Here is a 13,642-nt window from a genome sequence, read left to right as displayed (position 1 = left end):
GGTATGGCACCACGTTGAACTTCCTGTTCTGCGTACAGGATCGTGCTGGACATAACCACGTGCGGAAGCTCGGAGGAGAATGAACCTTCGCCAGCTTTCATTCATCACCATCTTACGGACCCAGCACCTAACGTGATGGAATCTAGGTCATTAAGGGCAGAATAACACTGGTTTTTCGAACAGCAGCCGTTGCATATCTGACGTGTTAAGACCGGTGGCTGTGCCCTGTCATCGAGGTCTATGTGACCTTATTTTTCAACAAGATAACTCATGATCACATGTCCAAACTTTCCTCTCCTACTTCGAAACAGAGAGTATTCGATTGTTGCTCTGTTGAGCAGTACCCATTGGAAACATATATTCACGTGTTGCTGGGAGACTGGAACGCCTTCACTCTCCAGCAAATACAGTTGATGAACTCTGTGACAAAGTTGCTGCAGCGTAGAATAACGTACCCATATCTGTCAGCCAATCCCAATTAGGATCGGTACCTACCCGAGCTAAAGCCGTTGGCGCTGCCAGAGGTGGCGCCCTCTACACTAAATTTCTTGCCATTCAAACCTACAGGTGATGGAGAAAAACACGGAAACACAGCGGGAATTTCATGCTTCAACATAAATGCAGGTGCTAGCAAAACCAGAAGGTAATGCTATTGCATTTGGCCACAAACGATACCTGTGGAATAAGCTGCAAGTGTCAGTCTCATTCATAACAGTGCTCTGTGTGGTTGCGAGTGCGCTATGTCGGACCTCAGTGATTTCGAGCGTGGGCGAATTGTTGCTCCTGCTTCGGGCATGGATGTGTGTGATGTCCTTAGGTTTGTTAGGTCTAAGTAGTTCTAAGTTCTAGGGGACTGATGACCACATATGTTACGTCCCATAGTGCTCAGAGCCATTGGAACCATTTGAATTGTTGCTGCTCGTATGGTGGGTGCTTCCGCAAATAAGGGAGTCGAAGTATTTGGTGTTTCAGGAGGCACCATATCGGAGATTTATACCGCATACAGGGAAAGCGGGAAACATCGCCCGCTAAGACACAACGCGGACGGAAGTTTGTGTTGAGTGATAGTGACGTACAGTCATTGAGAAGGTTTATGACGAAAAGTAAGGGAACGACAGCTGCAAATGTCACTGCAATACCGAGAGTCGCACTTAGCGCCAAAACAACATGGAGGGAGCTAGATAAGCAGGGAATTGCAGGGCGATTTGGAATTCCAAAGTCACTCGACAGTCATGCAAATACCCGTAACAGAGAAACTTGGTGCCGAAGCCATGAAAGCTGGACTATGGAGCAATGGACGCAAGTCATTTGTCCGGATGAGTCTTGTTTCACACCGCTACCAACTTCCGACCAAGTTTGTGTCCCAAGAGTGATACGTGGTGTCGGTCCGGTGATGATTTGGGCATTCTTACCGTGGTATTCAATGGTTATTGTGTAAGGTCGCATTGCTTGCAAGGGTTATGTGACCATTTTGATTGATCAGGTCAATCCCGTGGTTCAATGTTTGTTTCCCAGAGGTGATGTCGTCTTCCAAGACGACAGGGGCCCTGTTCAAACAACTCGCATCATCCAGGACTGGTGTTGTGAGCTCGAGGACGAATTTTCGCATCTCTCCTGGCCACCACAGTCACCAGGTCTCAACATTATTATTGAGCCCTTGTGGTCTCCTTTGAAGGGAGGGTTCCTTGATCGGTATTCGCCTTGATTATCGCTACCTGAACTTGCCACTATTCTGCAGGAAGGAAGATGTAAAATTCCCTTGAAAACCATACAGGACATGTATTTATACATTTCGAGACGGGTGGTGATGTGTTGTGTGTTTTGTTCAAATGGTTCAAATGGCTCTGAGCACTATGGGAATTAACATCTGAGGTCATCAGCCCCCTAGAACTTATAACTATTTAAACCTAACTAACCTAAGGACATCACACACAGCCATGCCCGAGGCAGGATTCGAACCTGCGACCGCAGCGGTCGCGTGGTTCCAGACTGAAGCGCCTAGAACCGCTCGGCCACCACGGCCGGCTGTGTGTTTTGTGTTTCCATATCTTTGTCCACACGTTGTACAAATTTAGTCATATTTTCTCCCTACTATACTGTATACGCACAATGGGTTCGTGGCGATATTGGTCGTTTTGCGTAAAACATACGATGGAGAGTTAAACGAAGCGTAGTGTCTTATTAAAATGGCTCCAGAAAGGGAATCAGATCATGTGATGATGATTGCTTCCCTGTCCCCAGATAAAAGCTAACTTAAGTAATTGTTTCACCTACGTGCATGAATAAGGGATAGGGAGAAGACCATAAAAACGTAACGGAAAGGCTGAAAAGTAACTTAATAATTATATTTTGACCAATTAATCACAATAAAACGCGAAGATGCCTTCACGGAATGGTACGATACCATTCCACAATTTCGGATGATTCATCTTATTGCCAGTCTTCCAAGGCAATCAGAAGATAAATGGCTCCGAGCACTATGGGACTTAGCATCTGTGGTCATCAGTCCCCTAGAACTTAGAACTACTTAAACCTAACTAACCTAAGAACATCACACACATCCATGCCCGAGGCAAGATTCGAACCTGCGACCGTAGCGGTCACGCGGTTCCAGACTGAAACGCCTAGAACAGCACGGCCACACCGGCCGGCCAATCAGAAGATACAACAGAAAAATTATCAAACAAGGAATAAATGTCCTAACTAATAAAAAACGGAAAACCACCTTGCTAGGAATAAGGGAATTATTGTTGACCATAAGAGATAAGAAATCCAAGTACGTCAACCCTTACACGAGCAGCGTAGGTGAGTGGTGTGCAGTCAGGGCTCAGAGAAAACTGTGTCCTCGCATAGTTGCGATGATCGCGGTAGGTATAAGCGTACTGCCGTGGTGCAACCAGTTCTTACCGATGTTGTTTTACACATAACTGCGCCCAAAGTAACGGAGGGTAGTACACGTTAAGGAAAGATGGAGGCAACTTCCACATTACTAGTAATTCTTTCTAGCTGTATAACAACCAAACGGGACAGTCTAAAGCCTCGATCAGAATGTGCCCTGGGAGCGAGTCACCGTGGTTTTATTCCCTCAGTGGACACACAGTGAGTGCAAACACAGGTAGAAAGCAGTGATTGCAGACAGATTTACTAGGCAGATTGCGCTGATCACTCCTGCGACTTTTTAGACGGAGTGGAACGGGGAAGCTCTCTGGTGCTGAGGTTAGCTATTCTGCAGTGGCGCCAGTCGGGCACCTCCGCGAAGAAAAGGTCTTATTCCACAGTAGCGCGTCTGCAACGACAATTAGAACGAAACTGCTACTTTCTTTAACAATATTCGTCATCTTGTGACTTTCTTAAATAATATTATTGTCGGACATTAAAATTACATTACTGGCCATTAAAATTGCTACACCACGAAGATGACGTGCTAGAGACGCGAAATTTAACCGATAGGAAGAAGATGCTGTCATATGCAAATAATTAGCTTTTCAGAGCATTCACACAAGGTTGGCGCCGGTGACGACACCTACAACGTGCTGACATGAGGAAAGTTTCCAACCGATTTCTCATACACAAACAGCAGTTGACCGGCGTTGCCTGGTGAAACGTTGTTGTGATGCCTCGTGTAAGGAGGAGAAATGCGTACCATCACGTTTCCGACGGATTGTAGCCTACCGCTAGTGCGGTTTATCGTATCGCGACATTGCTGCTCGCGTTGGTCGAGATCCAATGACTGTTAGCAGAATATGGAATCGGCGGGTTCAGGAGCGTAATATGGAACGCCGTGCTGGATCCCAATGGCCTTATATAACCAGCAGTCGAGATGACAGGCATGGCTGTAACGGATCGTGCAGCCTCGACTCGATCCTTGAGTCAACAGATGGGGACGTTTGCAAGCCAACAACCATCTGCACGAATAGTTCGACGACGTTTGCAGCAGCATGGACTATCAGCTCGGAGACCATGGCTGCGGTTACCGTTGACGCTGCATCACAGACAGGAGCGCCTGCGATGGTGTACTCAACGACGAACCTGGGTGCACGAATGGCAAAACGTCATTTTTTCGGATGAGTCCAGGTTCTGTTTACAGCATCATGATGGTCGCATCCGTGTTTGGCGACATCGCGGTGAACGCACACTGGAAGCGTGTACTCGTCATCGCCATACTGGCGCATCACCCGGCGTGATGGTATGAGGTGCCATTGGGTTACATGTCTCGGTCACCTCTGGTTCGCATTGACGGCACTTTGAACATTGGACGTTACATTTCCGATGAGTTACGACCCACGGCTCCACCCTTCATTCGATCCCTACGAACCCCTACATTTCAGCAGGATAATGTACGACCGCATATTGCAGGTCCTCTACGGGCCTTTCTGAATACAGAAAATGTTCGACTGCTGCCTTGGCCAGCAGATTCCTCAGATCTCCAACAACTGAAAACGTCTGATCAATGGTGGCCGAGCAACTGGCTAGTCACAATACGGCAGTCACTACTCTTGATGAACTGTGGTATCGTGTTGAGGCTGCATGGGCAGCTGTGCCTGTACGCGCCATCCAAGCTCTGTTTGACTCAATGCCCAGGCGTATCAAGGCCGTTATTACAGCTGATTCCTCAGGATCCATGCACCCAAACTGCGTGAAAATGTAATCACATGTCACTTCTAGAATAATATATTTGTCCAATGAATACCCGTTTATCATCTGCATTTCTTCTTGGTGTAGCAATTTTAATGGCCAGTAGTGTACTTCTACTTTACCATCTAATGGCGCTGTGTCTCAGCAGGACATTCTCAGGTTCAGAGTACTGAACAAAATTGATATTTTGTTGCTAATTTGCATATTAAGTTTACCGAATTTTCAGATATTCACGAAATCGACCCTCGATTAAGGTCATAAGATTTGTAATTTTACGCCATGCATGAATCCGTGAATTGAAATATTATTACGTCTAATCGAGTAACTAGGTATTCTTTTATTGTAAGGGCTTGACGACACAGTTATTGCGACCTCTCCATGTCACTGTGTGAAACACCGCGGAAAGATCTCAGGCTTACAAGTAAAATATCGTTATTAGCTACCGTCACTGGTGATGGTATTTTAAAGACCAGCGATGTGTAAGCAACCGGCCCGTACTTTTCCAATACGCCTCGTATGCTCTGCATTTAATATAATTAGATAGCCGGCCGCGGTGGTCTCGCGGTTCCAGGCGCGCAGTCCGTAACCGTGCGACTGCTACGGTCGCAGGTTCGAATCCTGCCTCGGGATGGATGTGTGTGATGTCCTTAGGTTAGTTAGGTTTAAATAGTTGTAAGTCCTAGGGGACTGATGACCACAGTAGTTGAGTCGCACAGTGCTCAGAGCCATTTGAACCATTTATAATTAGATAATGATGAGTGGATCTCGGTTGTGAGAGTGGTGATGCGGGGTTGTATTCAGTAGAGGGAAGAGTGCGTCAGCGAGTCAAGGTGCGCTGCCCATTAGGCAGCGGGAGTAGCCGGGCGGCTGTGGCTGCGACCGACGTGGTGGGGGCCGCTTCTCTTAAGCGCGCCGGAGTCCCGCAGCCGGCAGTGAGGTCTGCTCCGCAGCCGCCGCCGCCTTCGCCGAAGCTCGCAGCGCACCGCACAATGGCCGCCAAGGTCTGTAAACTCTGGTGCACCCTTCCCGTCAAAAACAAATATACTCTATCTACTGGCACTTCTTTGTAAGAGGCAGAAAGTAAAGTTTAACACAGCTGCTGCCTTACCCGCTGCTTACGCAGTAGCAATTAAAACTGTGCTATAGCGGCAGTCACGGATTTCGTATTTTGCACTTTCCCTGGGCTCTTTCGCGATAAGTTGCAGTGAAAGCCGTAACAAGGGTCATATCACAATATTTCTCAATTCGGGACTCTTGAATTTAGTGAAAAGTAGTTCACATGTCTGAATCTAAACTTTGTGAATCACTGTAAAGTGTGTTGCGAAGGATACTGTTTTCTTCTTCTGTATATTAAGACGTCTACCCGTTCTATTGGAAAGAATGATTGTTTCTACGCCTCTGTGGCTAATTTTATCTGCACCAACTCTAAGGGGTAGATATGAAGGAGCTAAAGAACATTCATAGTTTTTGCCCAGAAAGCCAATTACTGAAGTTTTTTAACTAATTTCTCAAGACTTTCCACCAGTTAAAATTTTACAATATTTATCTGACATTCTCACGCCAGTAAAATAATTCTGTGTCCATTCACACCGCCCTTCTTTCTTTCCGCTCTCCTGCTAGTGCGATCTGGTAAGAATCCCATACATGTGAGCAGCATTCAAGTATGGGTCATCTCTTTTGTAGACAAACTGAGTTTTACAGCATCCTGTCAATGAATCGTAGGCTGGAACTTAGTTTGCCTACAAGCTGAGTCTACGAAGTACATCCACATCATTTCTTTACAAACTGTTATTCTCGAATGTTTGTGCAGCATTATTGACTAGTTCTGAATCATTACTCGTCTAATCAAAGGAGACCACGAATTTATTTTTCGTCGAGATACACTTTATCTAAATTAAGTTGCCAGTTGCACCAGGCTGATGTTTAGTCAACATCTAAATTTATATCACTGACATATTTATCAAGGTGAATTTCCTCGCAGATAATTGCATCATCTACGAAAAGTCTGATATCACAACTAACACTATACACTAATTCATTAATGTGCAATATGTGAAGCAACAGCAGATTTGCACTCTCCGTGAAGCAGAGGATGTTATTTTAATTTTTGTAGGTAATTGTCCATTTAAGATAATGTGTTAGGCAATGCCTGTCAGGGAATTTTTTAGCCAGTTGCAGATCTGAAAGGAGCGGATTTTCCTTTGAAGGTTATAATTTAAGTATTGGAAAAATGATTTTACAGTCCCTTTTTGTAAGAGCGATTTAAGGAATAGCTGCTCCTGGCATTCTGAAATGTAGCGAGACATATAAATTTGAAACCACACTCCACGTTAGGTTCAAATGTTTGATCTGTCAGTCAGTTGCCTTCCGTACCCATTTCACTGTCGAGTGGTAGCCTCCACTATTGATATAGCTTACACACTACAATTTTCTAAAATATTTGCTTGCCTTATTGATGCGGTGTATCTTCCTAAGTTCCATTTTGTTGTTAGCGAATTGTGAATTTCCCGAGTACGGACCACTTACAAACTTTTAACGCAACTCTCAACTGTGTAACACTAATGTATTGCCATTGTACCACGAAGTGTATCTAAATTCACAGCGAACAACTGAGAGATACTAAATGAAAAAGCTGTAATTTTTAAATGTAGAACTGAATAACAAACCATAATGAAACAAATAGTTTTTGATAAGCATTTCTAGAGCTGTTTTCCCAATGAAGGGCCACCATTTATATGGCACAGGATGCTTACCACTCCAGTAACATTCCCTCTTTTCAGTTTTATTCCCTACTGGGCCGTAGGCTTCTGCTTGACCTGAACTTCTATCATTTTACCATAGATATTAGAGGGGAGAAGTAATATATTTTTTGACTGGTCATGAAACATCTGCAAACTGAATTTTAAAGAGCTTTGCAGAGCATTTCTGTAACACAGAAGCTCTTTTCTGAATCATGTTTTGTTTCTTCTGCTAATTCTCTTAAGTAATGATGCCAGAACGTTGAACAATTGTCGAGAACTGTTTAGACCAGCCTTCGCTAACCTGTATTTAGAGTTCGCTGTTTGATGGGTGTGGCTGAACCCAAAGATAGACAGCCAAAAGTTTAATTAGGCAATATCAGGTCTACTCCCGGTGTATGTAACTTGATCTGGACGGCTAAACAAAAAAGAGTGAATACCATTTGAGCACTAAGAATATCTTTTAATTTAAAGTATACTGGTTATTGTTGGAGGCATGACTGATTTATATTAGTACAATATAAAGGAAAAACACCCGCCTTCATTCGAAAACCATGGTTATTATTTACTCGTGTAATAGCCAAAACCTGTGTTTTTACAACATAAAGCATACGAACTTCTAACCTGTACAACTGATTACAAAAGCAGTAAGTAATCTTTATGCAAGTGTTTATTTTAGTCTCAGTTATTTCGTACTCAAATTTAACTGTATTTGTTCAATAGGACCAACAGAAAATGTCACGTACAAATAATTGTGAAATAATATGTCAAGCGTCTGATGACGGGCCAGCGGTCTAGGTGCATCGTGCTTTTTGACAAAAATTGTTGTTTTGCCCTTTTTGTTGCCTCCTGAAAGACAATAGAACAGCTCTGTGATAATACGTACGTCTTAGACTACGTTGTAGGCTCTAAGTGGGAAAGAGTGACAGTCGTGTGTCTGTGTCATTCTCTGGTCCTGTTGTTTTATTTTATTTTTGTCTTCATTTGGCCTCCAGAGCTTGTGCTCTGTTGAGACATCTAAAACACGTGGTTAAATTTTATATTTAATTGTGTGAAATAAATTCATAAATGCATATATACAGATGTAAGCGTTCAATCTGTCGTAGCTTTGTCCTCCATAAAATGTTGAGAAATGGATTTATAAGTAAATTGATTTATTAGTTCATACCATGTCTGAACTTTAAACGTAAGCAAGACATAAAAATGAATACGCATACCATTAAAACCTACAGGTCTTTACCTATACCCTTAAGGAAATTAGCAATCACTTTACAAAGGCAAATGTCTTTAATAAACAAAATAAAAGCTAATTTATGGGTGGTGACACCCTCTACTCAGCAATGTCGTCAAGAAGTCCAATCGTTCACAGTCAAACCTGGGACACGAAAACGAGATGTGGTTTACAGCAGCTTCCGGCTCACACTCAATGCAGGACAATCGTAAATTGATATGATGCAGATGGAGAGGAAAAGAAGCATGCTTGAAGCGAAGTCGAATAAGGGTGGAAATCGTTGATCAGTCCAAATGTGTCCTCGTAAATCACCGCCTTGTAGTAATGCGAGGTTGTAACACCACTTTTAGCCGCCTTTCGTTTGTTGGGACACGTTTCAAACGCATGTCTTGCCATTGATGTTTCCGTGGCTCTTTATGCCACGTAAGTAGTCTGTGTGCAGTAACTTAAAATCAGTGACAGTGCCTGCAGCTGCAGCTCGTTTCCTAATGCGTCAATTGCCTCACTATAGCGGATGCCCGCATAGGAATTTACCAACAGCAAATGGATTGTCTGTCCCCTTCATTTACTGGAAACATATTCCAGTACAATATCAAAGACATAAAGGTTGGTTGTTTTGTTCCATCTCCGGTACTGAATATTTTTAAGGACTCTGGGTGTCAGACACGCTTAATATATTTCAGAAGCTGTTCTATTACATTTGTTTATGAAATACACGGCAGAGTCGGAAACAGGAAGTAACGTAGAAAACTCAGTCGCTGCCTCTGACAGTGACTGACAGTGGGTAAAAGGGGAACCTTTGCTCTTGTCTAAATAGGGCAGTCATACAACAAACACAATGTATTACGTCGTATGACCAGAGCCGTCCTTAGAGTTCGCACACAGCTGGCGGTCGTTATCTAGCAGCTGACGTAATACTGAGCTGTGTGTTACGACAATTTTCTTTAGGTGAAGGCTGAAACGGTACAAAACGTAGGAGGAATCGACGCATTTGCTGATATTGCTGTAAAATGCGTATGTTTGATTCATAACGTAACTATTAATAAAGAGGATATTGCAGAAAATTACCTCTGCTTATTGTTTAGCTACTGTCGGAAGAAGGAAACAAGGAATATTACAATTTAACGTTCCGTCAACAACGAGTTCATTAGATTAGGAGCACAAGCTACGATTATGGAAAGAGGGGGAAGAAATCGGCCATGCCCTTTTTCAAAGCAACAATCCCGGGATTTGCTTCAAACGATTTAGGGAAATCACGAAAACATTAAGCTGGATCGTCAGACCGGACGGAGATTTGAACCATGGTCCACCCGAATTGCGACTCCAGAACTACTGTCGGTATGTTAATTAATTTAGGCGAGGAGCAAAGTATTAAGAGAGAATACCTAATAAGAGATGTTAGTACAAAAAAATCACTTTAATTAATCCAGATGAACAGCAGAACTGAAAAATGAGACCACTTTCACTACTTCATAATTAAAAACAGGAAATTAAATTGTTTCTGAAACTGCCATGACTTGACACATACTCGCCATTGTGTACCACAAATGGCTCACGCTCGACTTTAGCAATTATGCTACCAGCAGTACACAAATGTATAATGACGAATTGCCAACCGGTTGCACAAATTTTATTGCATTCAATACAATAAGAATGGTGCAACAGGGTGGCTGTTTTTATCCTTCATTGAAACTTAAATACGGTTCCTAAACATGACCCATGTTCAAAATAGTAATGTACGCTATGTATTGTCTATCAGCCAGGCACAACGAACAGCTCTGAAAATAATTTTGTGTGACCTTTCAAAGAGGGAGCTTTCTGCATAAATGAGATATCCCAAAATTTGTGATTAATTTAGTGTATAATTATTTTATGTGATGTCTCGTTGTTTTAAAATAATGGACCTATGCCATTTTTGAAATAAAAGAGCAATGCATTAAAACAGTAGCCTAGAGAATTTGATTACAGCTACCGCCCATCGCGAGAAACAGAGAGACAGAGACCGAGATCTAGGTGAAGGAAAGTATGAATACGTGCAACGGCCCGTAATGAGAAATATAGTCCTCAGCGTCGACGTGAGCGCGTTAATAACATAGAAACAGGAGCGAGGTGTGATGTTTACGCGATACATGCCCTGTGCTTTTGACATGTTAGCAAAGCAGCAAATCATTTAACACAAAGTCTTATTACTGAATCTGTGTCCAATCAAGTGCAATGTAATAAAATTAATTTACAAATTACTGTTATTACTGTTTGAACTTGGAAAGATAATGTGAAGAAATGTAATTAAATTCGCATTCAGAACTCTTCCTGTTATTGTTTCAACTTAGTTGTGTCATTAAAACATAGTGAGCATGTTTAATTTGGAAGAAATCTCTATCCATTCTGGTCTTTGTCGATCAGAACGGTAATTTTTTGAATCACTGCTGTCCGTCAATAATCTGCATTCGTAAATCAAGATAAATCCTGTTGCAATCCAGTGGAAGGGTTTGGGTTTCCGAACGCCTGGAGAACGTTATCTGCCTTTATTTGCAGCGCCAACACTGAAGTACGGATGTGGTCATGTTTCGGTGAGGCGTGGTTTTTCGTTGTTAGGGTGCATCTCTTTATTGCCTTTAAGAAAACGCTATCAACAAATTTTGCAAAATGGTTCAAATGGCTCAGAGCACTATGGGACTTAACATCTGAGGTCATCAGTCCCCTATAACTTAGAACTACTTAAACCTAACTAACCTAAGGATATCACACACATCAATGCCCGAGGCAGAATTGGAACCTGCGACCGTAGAGTTCGCGCGGTTCCAGACTGGAGCACCTAGAACCGAACGACCACAACGGCCGGCAACGACTGACTAGAACAGGGGGAAAGAGTAAAGTAGAAGAAGAATGATTACCTTTGAGAGATGAAATAATGAAGGCAGCAGAGGATTAAATAGGCAAAAAGACAAGACCTAATAGAAATTCTTGAATAACACAGGAGGCACGGAATACAGCTGATGGAAAGAGAAAATATAAAAATTCAGCAAATGAATACAAACGTCTAAAAAATGAGATAGATGGGAAAAGCAAAACGGCTAAGCAGGAATGGCTGGAGGACAAATCTAAGGATTTAGAAAAGTATTTCACTTGGGGAAAGATAAATACCACCTACACTAAAATTAAAGCAGCCCTTTGAGAAAAGAGGGGCATATGTATGTACACTCCTGGAAATGGAAAAAAGAACACATTGACACCGGTGTGTCAGACCCACTATACTTGCTCCGGACACTGCGAGAGGGCTGTACAAGCAATGATCACACGCACGGCACAGCGGACACACCAGGAACCGCGGTGTTGGCCGTCGAATGGCGCTAGCTGCGCAGCATTTGTGCACCGCCGCCGTCAGTGTCAGCCAGTTTGCCGTGGCATACGGAGCTCCATCGCACTCTTTAACACTGGTAGCATGCCACGACAGCGTGGACGTGAACCGTATGTGCAGCTGACGGACTTTGAGCGAGGGCGTATAGTGGGCATGCGGAAGGCCGGGTGGACGTACCGCCGAATTGCTCAACACGTGGGGCGTGAGGTCTCCACAGTACATCGATGTTGTCGCCAGTGGTCGGCGGAAGGTGCACGTGCCCGTCGACCTGGGACTGGACCGCAGCGACGCACGGATGCACGCCAAGACCGTAGGATCCTACGCCGTGCCGTAGGGGACCGCACCGCCACTTCCCAGCAAATTAGGGACACTGTTGCTCCTGGGGTATCAGCGAGGACCATTCGAAACCGTCTCCATGAAGCTGGGCTACGGTCCCGCACACCGTTAGGCCGTCTTCCGCTCACGCCCCAACATCGTGCAGCCCGCCTCCAGTGGTGTCGCGACAGGCGTGAATGGAGGGACGAATGGAGACGTGTCGTCTTCAGCGATGAGAGTCGCTTCTGCCTTGGTGTCAATGATGGTCGTATGCGTGCTTGGCGCCGTGAAGGTGAGCGCCACAATCAGGACTGCATACGACCGAGGCACACAGGGCCAACACCTGGCATCATGATGTGGGGAGCGATCTCCTACACTGGCCGTACACCTCTGGTGATCGTCGAGGGGACACTGAATGGTGCACGGTACAGCCAAACCGTCATCGAACCCATCGTTCTACCATTCTTAGACCGGCAAGGGAACTTGCTGTTCCAACAGGACAATGCACATCCGCATGTATCCCGTGCCACCCAACGTGCTCTAGAAGGTGTAAGTCAACTACCCTGGCCAGCAAGATCTCCGGATCTGTCCCCCATTGAGCATGTTTGGGACTGGATGAAGCGTCGTCTCACGCGGCCTGCATGTCCAGCACGAACGCTGGTCCAACTGAGGCGCCAGGTGGAAATGGCATGGCAAGCCGTTCCACAGGACTACATCCAGCATCTCTACGATCGTCTCCATGGGAGAATAGCAGCCTGCATTGCTGCGAAAGGTGGATATACACTGTACTAGTGCCGACATTGTGCATGCTCTGTTGCCTGTGTCTATGTGCCTGTGGTTCTGTCAGTATGATCATGTGATGTATCTGACCGCAGGAATGTGTCAATAAAGTTTCCCCTTCCTGGGACAATGAATCCACGGTGTTCTTATTTCAATTTCCAGGAGTGTATATCAAGAGCTCAGATGGAAAACCAGTAATAAGCAGAGAAGGGAAAACTTGAAAGTGTAAGAAGTACATAGAGAGTCTATAAAAGCGAGACGAACTGGAAGGCAATGTCATAGTAATGAAAGAGGACGTAGTTGAAGGTCAGATGGGAGATATGGTACTGTGAGAACAATTTCACAGAGTACTGAAAGACCTAAGTGGAAGCAAGGCTCCGGGAGTAGACAATATTCCGTCAGAACTTCAAATGGTTCTGAGCACTATGGGACTTAACATCTAAGGTCATCAGTCCCCTAGAACTTAGAACTACTTAAACCTAACTAACTTAAGGACATCACACAACACCCAGTCATTACGAGGCAGAGAAAATCCCTGACCCCGCAGGGAATCGAACCCGGGCGCAGGAATCGAGAACGCTACCA

General features: G+C 44.3%; 1 protein-coding gene across 1 annotated transcript in view; it reads left to right on the top strand.

Moving 5' to 3' along the window:
* LOC126298183 (uncharacterized) overlaps nucleotides 1-13,642 on the top strand; it is a 138,527-nt gene that overhangs the window by 77,735 nt on the left and 47,150 nt on the right. The window contains exon 4 of the mRNA XM_049989491.1: nucleotides 5,437-5,636. Within this exon, the coding sequence (XP_049845448.1) occupies nucleotides 5,437-5,636 (200 nt within the window). The remainder of the gene's footprint in view (nucleotides 1-5,436; nucleotides 5,637-13,642) is intronic.

Source organism: Schistocerca gregaria, chromosome X (assembly GCF_023897955.1).
Source record: "Schistocerca gregaria isolate iqSchGreg1 chromosome X, iqSchGreg1.2, whole genome shotgun sequence".
NCBI classification, from domain to species: domain Eukaryota; kingdom Metazoa; phylum Arthropoda; class Insecta; order Orthoptera; family Acrididae; genus Schistocerca; species Schistocerca gregaria.
This window is presented reverse-complemented; position numbering and strand designations above follow the sequence as displayed.